This window comes from Sciurus vulgaris (genome assembly GCF_902686455.1).
Source record: "Sciurus vulgaris genome assembly, chromosome: 12".
Taxonomy (NCBI): Eukaryota; Metazoa; Chordata; class Mammalia; order Rodentia; family Sciuridae; genus Sciurus; species Sciurus vulgaris.
The window spans coordinates 36,422,214-36,434,618 of record NC_136473.1 but is presented as its reverse complement, the minus strand read 5'-3'; the positions used below and the strand labels follow the sequence as shown (position 1 = coordinate 36,434,618).

Below are 12,405 nucleotides of genomic sequence, written 5' to 3'. Positions count from 1 at the left end.
TTCCCTTAAGCAGTATGTAATGTCCTTCTTTATCCCTTCTGACTAATTTTGGCTTGAAGTCCACATTATCTGAAATGAGGATGGATACTCCAGCTTTTTTGCTGTGTCTGTGTGCATGGTATGTTTTTCCCCATCCTTTCACCTTTAGTCTATGGGTATCTCTTTCTATGAGATGAGTCTCTTGCAGGCAGCATATTGTTGGATTTTTCATTTTAATCCAATCTGCCAGTCTATGTCTTTTGATTGATGAGTTCAGGCCATTAACATTCAGGGTTATTATTGTGATATGATTTGTATTCCCAGTCATATGACTCATTTTTGTTTTTTGACATGATTTGGTTTCTCCTTTATTTGGCTATTCCTTTAGGCTAGTTCCTCCCGTTGCTGATTTACATCGTTGTTTTTCATCTCTTCCTCATGGAATATTTTGCTGAGAATGTTCTGTATTGTCGGCTTTCTTTTTGTAAATTCCTTTAGCTTTTGTTTATCATGGAAGGATTTTATCTCATCGTCAAATCTGAATGTAAGTTTTGCTGGGTATAAAATTCTCGGTTGGCATCCATTTTCTTTCAGGGCTTGGTAAATGTTGTTCCAGGTCCTCCTAGCTTTTAGGGTCTGGACTGAAAAATCTGCTGATATTCTTATTGGTTTCCCCCTGAATGTAATCTGATTCTTTTCTCTCGCGGCCTTTAAAATTCTGTCTTTATTTTGATTGTTAGGTATTTTCATAATAATGTGCCTTGGTGTAGGTCTGTTGTAATTTTGTATATTTGGAGTCCTATAAGCCTCTTGTACTTGGTTTTCCATTTCATTCTTCAGATTTGGAAAATTTTCTGATATTATTTCATTGAATAGATTGTTCATTCCTTTGGTTTGTTTCTCTAAGCCTTCCTCAATCCCAATAATTCTTAAATTTGGCCTCTTCATGATATCCCATAATTCTTGTAGATTCTGTTCATGATTTCTTACCATCTTCTCTGTTTGGTCAATCTTGTTTTCAAGATTAAATATTTTGTCTTCAATATCTGAGGTTCTGTCTTCCAGGTGATCTATCCTATTTTTTATGCTTTCTATGGCGTTTTTAACTTGGTTTATTGTTTCCTTCATTTCAAGGATTTCCGTTTGGTTTTTTTTCAGTATCTCTAACTCTTTATTGAAATGCTCTTTTGCTTCCCTTATTTGCTCTTTTAACTGTTGATTAGTGCGTTCATTTAATGCCTGCATTTGTTCTTTCATCTCCTTGTTTGCTTCCCTGATTGTTTTAATTATATACATTCTGAACTCCCTTTTGGACATTTCTTCTGCTGTGCTGTCATTGGGTTTTATTGATATAGTATCTAGGTTTGTTTCGGACATTTTCTTCTCTTGTTTTCTCATATTGGTCAGATGTCAGTGGGACTCTGTGATATTGTAGATTTCCTCTATTGGCTTATAGTGACCCTGTAGATTTCCAGTGAATCACCTACCAGCCTTCAGTAGCCAGAAGTCTTGGATTAATTTGATAATGCAGTGCTTCCGAAGAACGCTGCCCCTAGCCCGCTACTGGTTCCAGGGAGAGAGACCTGGAGAGGTCTCTTGTTGCCCAGCCCTGGTCCCAGAGGCTGGTTGTAGGTCTGAGGTCTCCACTGGCTTGGGGACTTGTGGCTGGCTCTGTGTAGACAGGCTCTCACTGGGCGGTTTGCCCCGAGAAGCTAGCCTAGAGAGGTGCTTCCTGCCGGAGGGGGGCTGGGTTGCTTGGGGAAGTCCCTGGCGCCCTGTGCTGGTCACTGAAGCAACCTGTGGGTGGTCCAGAGCTGGCAGCGGGGCGGGCCGGAGCTGGCCGTGCTGCTTTTGTGCAGAAGGGCTCTCACTGGGGGGCCTGTTCCGAGAGGCTGGAGGATCTGTCCCTGTGGGAGGAGCTCACGGCCAGACTGCACTGAGCTGCCTGGGGGAGACGCTATCTGCCCTGTCCTACTCTAATAAGCCACTCGAATCCTGGCCTGCCACCCAGCTGAGCTTCGCTGGGTGGGGGAGCCTCACCCCGTGGTTCTATCTTAGTCCAAAGTCTCAATGCCTCCCCTTCTTGAATCCTGGGTTCTGGGGCGACTGGAGATGCAGTCACCCTCTAGTCCGCCATCTTGGATCGCCCCATGGAAAAAGCCTACAGCTGGAGGGGGACAATGCTGCCTGGAGAGGTCTCTGGCTGCCCAGCCCTGGTCCCAGAAACTGCTTGCGTGTCGAATGTCTCCGTTGGCTTGGGGACTTGTGGCTGGCTCTGCGTTGAGTGGCTCTCACTGGGCGGTCTGCCCTGGGAAGCTAGCCTAGAGAGGCGCTTCCCACCGGAGGGGGCTGGGCTGCTTGGGGGAGTCCCTGGCGCCCTGTGCTGGTCTCTGAAGCAACCTGCGGGCGGCTGGAGCTGGCCGAGCTGCTTCTGTGCAGAAGGGCTCTCACTGGGGGGCCTGCTCCGTGAGGCTGGAGGATCTGTCCCTGTGGGTGGAGCCCACCGCCAGACTGCACTGAGCTGCCTGGGGGAGATGCTATCTGCCCTGTCCTACTCTAATAAGCCACTCGAATCCGGGCCTGCCACCCAGCAGAGCTTTGCTAGGTGGGGGAGACTCACCCCATGGTTTTATTTTAGTCCGAGTCTCTCAATGCCTCCCCTTCTTGAATCCTGGGTTCTGGGGCGACTGGAGATGCAGTCACCCTCTAGTCCGCCATCTTGGATCGCCCCGTGGTAAAAGCCTCCAGAGGTGTTATTTATATTTTGTTTATGCTTAGTCAGAGCTAAGCACATTTGGGAAAGTTTCAAATTACCTTGGAGTAAACTGTTAGGATTCCACACTTTAGGACTTTCTCTAACAGATTTCTGTCCTAATTTTCATACCTCTTCATGCCTACTGACTGAGATTAGCCCACAGGGTCCCTGCTCCATCCATGTTCTTTCTGTTGTACTCACGAGACTCCCATAATAATGCATCATCCTTGCTTCACCTGAAGCTCAGGTGGGGTAGAGCAGAACCCCTGCCTGTGCTCCCTGGAGCTGCCTCTTTATGGGCAGCTTCCAGAAGCCACACACATTCCCATCCTCTGTACAGCTCTATGCCTGTGAGAAACACATCACTTTCTGTTTCTGGTCCTTTAACAAAGGTTGCAGGGCTGCTGACTTTCAAGTTGACAGAAAATTGAAAAATTAAAAAATAATCCACTCAAAAGAAGCCAAAACAGAGCAATGAAAAAGAAGAGTGAGTTGACAATCACAAATAATGGGATAATTTTAACAGATGTAACCAATGTACATTTAGAGAATAATGCACCCTTTGAGGGCATACAAACCATTCTTTTTATGCACATTTACAAAACTGATTATATTCTTTATCATACATTTCTATCAATCACTCAGAGTTTGTTCTTTGTAATCCAATGAGGAATCATACGTTTTTAGAAACTGCTCACGTGTACTTGTACATATTTAGTAGCAATATACTTCTAAATAACATAGGGATATAAAGAATCCCAATAGAATGTAGATATTATTTTGAACTGAACTGTATGAGAGGTCTATAAAAATTTGCAGGTTGCACCTAGTGCCACTATGAGGGGAAAACATACAGGTTCACCTGTGTATCCAGGGTGAATGGAGGGAGCAAATCCAGATGAGAAGCACCTGCCTCAAGAAATAAGAAAAAGAACAAATGAAGCTCAAACATGGTGGAAGATAGGGAAACCCAAAGAACATAATTTAACAAATAGAAAACAACCCTCAGTGGAGATGGTCTACAAAGCCAAAAGGGTTTTTTTCAAGGGAAAGAGTAAACAAGGTGGATGATCCCTGTTGACTGATCGTGAGTGAGTGAGAAGATGCAAAGGAACTGATGGAGGATGAAAAGGCTCACATCACTGCATGGCTCACAAACATTTTAAAATCCACTAGAGACCAGTATGAACACTTTATATCCATGCAGCAGGAAGCAGTTGAGGTAGTCAAATTCCTAGAAAAATACATTTATGAAAATTTTTATAGCCACACAACAGGAAAACCTACCTGGTTGCTTTGTGGGGATGATTCAGTCACCTCCTCTTTGTGAGTTGTTTCTAGGGAATTATTTTTTAATTTATCTTACCTGTTCCTACAGCTTGCCCCTTGGTCCCAGACTTCCGCTTACCAAGAGTATTGTCTTCTTTTCAAGCAGCTGCTTTCCAGCAGCTCTGAGGGCAGGTAACAGAAGTGCAGCAGGCCCGTGGTGCCCTCTGTCATGTAGATTACTGTCACTCTCAGTGCCTAACTGGGTTTTTGGATGTGAAGCTAACCTGGAATTTCTGGAACAAATTCTACTTGTTCATATTATATAATCTTTGTGTTGCGCCATTCACATGGCCAATATTTTATGAAGGAATTTTACTTTCCTTAAGGAGGGATAATAAGTGGTCTGTGGTTTCCTTGTCATGTTGGCTCTTGATTTGTATCAGGAAATATTTGTCTTATAGCATGAGTTAGCAAGTATTCCTCCTTCCCTATTGTCTGAAAATGTTTGAAGATGAAACTCAGCTCCATTAAGAGCCACAATTCGCTTCCACCTTCCAACTGCTCCTCTTTAATAATAGCCTATTATTCTACTTTCAGTTGAAGGAACATTCCTTTAATTTTAGGAAGACCATCATTAATATTTTTAAGCATCTTTCTTGTTTTCATGGGGATCATTTTCTTAGTATGTTTAGCTTTAAAATATTTTCTTATTTGTTGTTGTTCCTGGGATTAAACCCGGGATGTTTAAACACGTGTTGTTGTTATGATTAGTAGAGACAGGGTCTCTAATTTGTTTGAGACCTAAGTTTCTGAGGTTGCTTTCACTTGGGCTCCTCCTGCCTCACCTCCAGAGTCAAGGGGATCATAGGGTGGTGCCATAATAAGGGCTCAGACTTAATTATCGCAATAATTTTTAATTTTTGTAGTTTTGTTCAGAGTTAAAAATGAGATCTCAAGCAATCCGAGAATGGCAGACTAGAGGGAGCCTGCATTCCTTGTCGCTCCGTAACTCCGTTTCAGCAGAGGATATCTGTTTCTTGGTAAGGCAGATTTGCTGCTTATCGATTCCCTGGTGTTTACCCCATTTGTCTGCTGTGATGACCTGCAGTCTGCCAGCATATCGACGCCTTTTTTGAGTGCAGAGTGCTCACTGTCAGGTGTCTATCATCCGACATTTGCCTGCCTCTCCCTTGCCCACCACCTGCCTTACACCTATCCATCACCCAACACACGAGTTTCACCTCCCGATTGTCCGACAACAGTCAGCAAACTGATCGCTGACCACCAGTGGAGCACCAGCTGCCTGCTGTCGCCTGGAAGTTCACTGTTACAGTACGTGCAGGTTTGATTACACGTGGCTGCAGCCATTTTGAAACAAAAGCCAGGCCCTGTAGGACCCCTGGCTGACTGACTGAGCCCTGTCTCCAGGATACCTCAGCCCAATCATTCACTCCCTCACATCAACTGACTGCTCCCTGCCACCAGGACCCCCAGGCCAATTGACTGCGCCCTATCACCAGGAACCCAGACCGACTGATTGCACCCGTCCTCCAGGATCCCACAATCACACCAAACACACCAGACCTCCAGGACCACTGCCAGACCAACTGCATCCCATCTCCAGGACCTCCAGCTGTCCACATCCACCCCTGAGCTGCCGCTCCCCATTTGCCAACACAATTCCAAGCCAGAGCAGCCATCTTGGATAATCCTGGAAGCCATGGCTCTGATCTTTGGGTGGGGCAAATCCCATCCTGAGATGCCTGCTGGAGGCTTGGAGCTCATTGTCAGGTACCTCTCATGCATCAGACTACTGAACATTGGCAGGTTTCATTAGTATATGATGGTTATACAGTAGATTTTCTTTTTTCTCCTTTTTAAAAAATTTGTTTTTAAGTTTTTATTTCTTTACTTTTCTTGCTCTCTTTTCCTTTTGTTTACCTGTTCCCTCAGAGTCTCTTTCTCCCTTATTTGCATGCTAACATCCAATTTCTTTTGAATACACTCTCACCCTTTCTGTATATTCTTTTCTAATCCAATTAACAGCCACATTCTACATCTCTCTGCATTCTCTTTGTCCTCCATTAGAAACTGCAGAACTTATTGCAATCCTATTTGTTTTACCGAAGATAAAAATTGAACTCATTTTTTATTATGACAATTTTGTTATTGTCCCCATAGGGGCTATTTGGTCTAGGAATGCATAGTGTCTCATTTGGGCACTGCTAATGTTGATCTCCCCTTAAAGAAAGGGTTTTGGAAACTTATAGGTCCATGATAAGCCTATAGGGAGAAATCTGCAATACCCCAGATCTGCACTGCTAGAGGGGAAGATACATGAACAACCTGAAAAATCAAGGGAAGAAAAAGATCCAAACAAATCTAGATTCTATAGTAATACAATCCAATGACAGTATATTAGAAGAAATGTCAGAAAAGGAATTCAGATTATACATGATTAAGCTGATTTGCGAAGCAAAGGATGAGATAAGAGAGCAAATGCAGGCAATGAATGATAATACCAATAAGCTGAAAGAACACCTGCAGGAAGCAAAAGATCATTTCAACAAAGAGATAGAGATTCTCAAATAAAACCAAATGGAAATCCTTGAAATGAAGGAGACAATAAACCAAATAAAAAACTCAATGGAAAGCATCACCAAAAGAATAGACCACGTAGAAAACAGAACCTCAGACAATGAAGACAAAATATTTAATCTTGAAAATAAAGTCGCCCAAACAGAGAGATGGTAAGAAATCATGAACAGAATCTCCAAGAACTATGGGACATCATGAAAAGACCAAATTTAAGAATCATTGGGATTGAGGAAGGCACAGAGATACAAACCAAAGGAATGAACAAGCTATTCAATGAAATAATATCAGAAAATTTCCCAAACCTGAAGAATGAAATGGAAAATCAAATACAAGAGACTTACAGAACACCAAATGCACAAAATCACAACAGATTCACACCAAGGCACATTATAATGAAAATGCCTAACATTCAAAATAAAGATAGGATTTTGAAGGCCGCAAGAGAAAAGCATCAGATTACATACAGGGGGAGACCAATACGGATAGCAGCCGAATTCTCAACCCAGACTCTAAAAGCTAGAAGGGCCTGGACCAACATATTTCAAGCTCTGAAAGAACATGGTTGCCAACCAAGAATCCTATACCCAGCAAAACTAACCTTCAGATTTGAAGATCAAATCAAATCCTTCCATGATAAACAAAAGTTAAAAGAATTTACAAAAAGAAAGCCTGCACTACAGAATGTTCTCAACAAAATGTTCCATGAGGAGGAAATGAAAAACAACAATGGAGGTCAGCAAAGGGAGGAACTACCTTTGAAAAACCACTCAAGGGAGAAACCAAGCCAACTTAAAAACCAAAAATAAGCCAAATGACTGGGAATACAAATCATATCTCAATAATAACCCTGAACGTTAATGGCCTAAACTCCTCAATCAAAAGACATAGACTGGCAGAATGGATTAAAAAGAAAGACCCAACAATATGCTGCCTGCAAGAGACTTATCTCATAGAAAAAGACATCTACACACTAAAGGTGAAAAGATGGGAAAAACCTACCCACGCACATGGACTCAGTAAAAAGGCGGGGGTATCCATCCTTATATCAGATAAAGTGGACGTCAAGCCAAAGTTAGTCAGAGGGATAAAGAAGGACATTTCATACTGTTTAAGAGAACCATAAATCAGGAAGACATAACGATAGTAAATATTTATGCCCCAAACAATGGTGCATCCCTGTACATCAAACAAATCCTTCTCAAATTCAGGAATCACATAGACCACAACACAATAATTCTGGGTGACTTTAACACACCGCTGTCACCACTAGATAGATCTTCCAACCAAAATCCAACCAAAGAAACCATAGAACTCAATAACACAATCAATAACCTAGACTTAATAGACATATATAGAATATTCCATCCATCAACGAGCGGTTTCACTTTCTTCTCAGCAGCACATAGAACCTTCTCAAAAATAGACCATATGTTATGCCACAAAGCAGCCCTTACGAAATGCAAAAAAAATAGAAATACTACCTTGTGTTCTATCAGATCATAATGGACTGAGAGTAGAAATCAATGACAAAATAAAAAACAGAAATTACTTCAACATCTGGAGAGGAAATAATATGCTATTGAATGAAACATGGATAACAAAAAACATCAGGGAGGAGATAAAAAAATTCTTAGAGGTCAATGAGAACGACTATACAACATATCAAAATCACTGGAACACTATGAAAGAGGTACTAAGAGGAAAACTCATTGCATGGAGTGTATTCCAGAAAAGAATGAAAAGTCAACAACTAAATGACCTAACATTAGAGCTCAAAGCCCTAGAAAAAGAAGAACAGAATAACAGCAAAAGTAGTAAAAGACAGGAAATAATTAAAAACAGAGCTGAAATCAATGAAATTGAAACAAAAGAAACAATTCAAAAAATTGAAAAAACAAAAAGTTGGTTCTTTGAGAAAGTCAACAAAATAGACAAACCCTTAGCCACACTAAAAAAGAGAAGGAGAGAGAAGACTCAAATTACTAAAATACATGATGCAAAAGAAATATCACGACAGACAGCACTGAGACACATAACATAATGAGAAGCTACTTTGAAAATCTGTATTCCAACAAAATAGAAACTACCGAAGACATTGATAAATTTCTAGAGACATATGCTCCTCCCAAACTGAACCAGGAGGACATACACAATTTAAACAGATCAATATCAAGCAATAAAATAGAAGAAGCCATAAAAAATCTACCATCCAAGAAAAGCCCAGGACCAGATGGATTCTCAGCCGAGTTCTACAAGACCCTCAAAGAAGAACTCATTCCAATACTTCTCAAAGTATTCCAGGAAATAGAAAAGGAGGGTACCCTACCAAACTCATTCTATGAAGCTAATATCACCCTCATACCCCAACCAGGAAAAGACACATCAAGGAAAGAAAATTTAGACCAATATCCTTGATGAATATAGATGCAAAGATCCTTAACAATATATTGGCAAACTGTAACCAAAAACATATTAAGAAAGTTGTGCACCATGATAAAGTGGGGTTCATCCCTGGAATGCAAAGTTGGTTCAACATTTGTAAATCAATAAACGTAATCCATCATGTCAATAGACTTAAGAATAAGAATCATATGGTTATTTCAATTGATGCAAAAAAGCTTTCGACAAATTACAACACCCCTTCATGCTCAAAACACTGGAGAAAACAGGGATAGTAGCAACATACCTGAAGAGTGTAAAGGCTATTTATGCTAAGCCCAAGGCCAACATCATTCTTAATGGAGAGAAACTGAAACCATTCCCTTTAAAAATGGGAACAAGACAGAGATGTCCTCTTTCACCACTTCTATTCAACATTGTCCTCGAAACTCTAGCCAGAGCAATTAGGCAGACTAAAGAAATTAAAGGGATACAAATAGGAAAAAAGTAACTTAAGCAGACACTATTTGCTGATGACATGATTCTATATTTAGAGGATCCAAAAACCTCCTCCAGAAAACTTCTAGACCTCATCAATGAATTCAGCAAAATAGCAGGCTATAAAATCAACATGCATAAATCTAAAGCATTTTTATACACAATAGATGAAACAGCTGAAAGGGAAATGAGGAAAAGAACCCCATTTGCAATAGCCTCAAAAAAAATAACATACTTGGGAATCAATCTAACCAAAGAGATTAAAGATCTCTACAATGAAAACTACAAAACATTGAAGAAAGAAATTAAGGAAGACCTTAGAAGATGGAAAGATCTCCCATGTTCTTGGATAGGCAGAATTAACATTGTCAAAATGGCCATAGTACCAAAAGTGCTGTACAGATTCAATGCAATTCCAATTAAAATCCCAATGATGTACCTTACAGAAATAGAGCAAGCAATCATGAAAGTCACTTGGAAGAATAAGAAACCCAGAATAGCTAAAGCAATCCTTAGCAGGAAAAATGAAACAGGGGGTATCACAATACCAGAACTTCAACAATACTACAAAACAATAGTAACAAAAACAGCATGGTATTGGCACCAAAATAGACAGGTAAATCAATGGTACTGAATACAGGACACAGACACAAACCCAAATAAATACAATTTTCTCATACTAGACAAAGGTGCCAAAAATATGCAATGAATAAAAGATAGCCTCTTCAACAAATGTTGCTGGGAAAACTGGTAATCCATATGCAACAGCAAGAAACTTAATCCCTATCTCTTACCCAGCACAAAAATCAACTCACAATGGATCAAGGACCTAGAAATCAGACCAGAGACTCTGCATGTTATATAAGAAAGAGTAATTCCAAATCTTCACCTTGTTGGCTTAGGACTTCCTTAACAGGACTCCCATAGCACAAGAAATGAAAGCAAGAATCAATAACTGGAATAGAATCAAACTAAATAGCTTTCTTTCAGCATAGGAAACTATCAGCAATGCAAAGAGAGTGCCTACAGAGTGGGAGAATATCTTTGCCACTTATACTTCAGATAGAGCACTAATCTCCAGAATATATAAAGAACTCAAAAAACTCTACACCAAGAATACAAATGACCCAATCAACAAATGGGCTAATGATATGAACAGACACTTCACAGAAGAAGATCTACAAGCAATCAACAAACATGAAAAAATGTTCACCATCTTTAGTAGTAAGAGAAATGCAAATCAAAACTACCCTAAGATTCCATCTCATTCCAATTAGAATGGCGATTACCAAGAATACAAGCAACAATAAATGCTGGAGAGGATGGGGGAAAAATGTACACTCATACATTGCTGGTGGGGCTGCAAATCAGTGTAGCCACTCTGGAAAGCAGTGTGGATATTCCTTAGAAAACTTGGAATGGATCTACCATTTGGCCCAGCTATTCCACTCCTTGGCCTATACCCAAAGGACTTAAAATCAGCATACTACAGAGATACAGCCACATCAATGTTCATAGCTGCTCGATTCACAATAGCCAGACTGTGGAACCAACCTGTATGTCCTTCAATTGATGAATGGATAAAGAAACTGTGATACACACACACACACACACACACACACACACACACACACACAATGGAATATTACTCAGCTATAAAGAATAATAAAATTATGGCATTTGCAGGCAAGTGGATGAAATTGGAGAATATCATGTTAAGTGAGATAAGCCAATCTCAAAAATCCAAAAGGCAAATGATCTTGCTGATAAGTGGATGATGACACATAATGGGGGAGGGGAGGGGGGTAAGAATGGAGGAAGGAGGTACTGTATAGAGGGAAAAGAGAGGTGTGAGGAGTGGGGGGGAGGAAAAAATAACAGAATGAATCAAACATCATTACTCCATTAATGTATGAATATGCAAATGGTATGCTGGTACTCCATGTACAAACAGAAACAATATGTATCCCATTTGTTTACAATAAAAATAAATTAAAAATATAAAATAAAATGCTAAAATATTAAAAAATGAGATCTCTAGACTTCAGATTAGTAGCTAGCATTACTTCTGTATGAAATTTTCTAAATCACTCATTTCTGTAGCAGGTTTAATTTTACTCATCTGCTTACACTGAGAGGCCTCCGAGAATAAAGTTTTTGAGCAGGGCTCACTGGGGTCCAGGGCTAAATGCAGACTGTGGATGAGGGCTCACTCTTGAGCAATGTGGATACTCAAGCAACAAAACTGTCTCTTGGTTTAAGGTCTGTGCAGGCAGAGCATGGAGAGAAGCCTCAGGTGTATCCTCTGAGCATTGCCACAGAGCACAGTGAGAAAATCTTTCCTCCCTGGGATGTTGTGCCCTGCCTAGTTAGTGGTAGCTGTGAGTAACTGTGCTGTGGTCCACAGGTCCAGGCAGAAGATGAGTCAGAGCCTCAGTCCCAGAGAGGAAGTTGCAGTGATGGCAGTGTGCAAGCCTCATGGAAAATGTAGGCCTGAGGACACCTGGGAACCTGCAAGAGTGCTGGGAAGCCCTGGGAGTACACCTCTGGGGTGGTGACCTGGGGTCAGCAGCTGCTCCAGCAAAGCATGTGAGCTCTGCTCACTGGGCCTTGGTATCACCAGCAGTGGAAGTTTCACCAACAGCTGCCTCCTCTACCTGGGTCTGTTCCTGCTGCTACTGCACCTGGCCCTGTACCTGGTGAGTCCCTGGGCACTTAGGGCAGGTAGAAGAGTAGGAAGGAGCTACAGACCCAGGTCTGCCTCAAGTCAGAAAGCCGGTGGGGGTGGGAGGGTTTCATAATTCTCAAGAGATGGGAGCAGAAGAACTTCTGGAATTTGGGACAGAGAATGTGCAGGGACACAGGTTTCCACCAGAAGGAAAAGACAAAAATGACTTGGAGGTCCAAACTCATTAAGAATTGATGCT

General features: G+C 41.2%; 1 protein-coding gene across 1 annotated transcript in view; it reads left to right on the top strand.

Moving 5' to 3' along the window:
- LOC306641368 (Golgi to ER traffic protein 4 homolog) overlaps positions 1-11,886 on the top strand; it is a gene marked incomplete at its 5' end in the record, with an annotated part of 63,776 nt that extends 51,890 nt beyond the window's left edge. The window contains 2 exons of the mRNA XM_079106463.1: positions 4,113-4,195; positions 11,741-11,886. Of these exons, the coding sequence (XP_078962589.1) occupies positions 4,113-4,195; positions 11,741-11,867 (210 nt within the window). The 3' untranslated portion in view covers positions 11,868-11,886. The remainder of the gene's footprint in view (positions 1-4,112; positions 4,196-11,740) is intronic.
- Between the last annotated feature and the right edge of the window lie 519 nt (positions 11,887-12,405).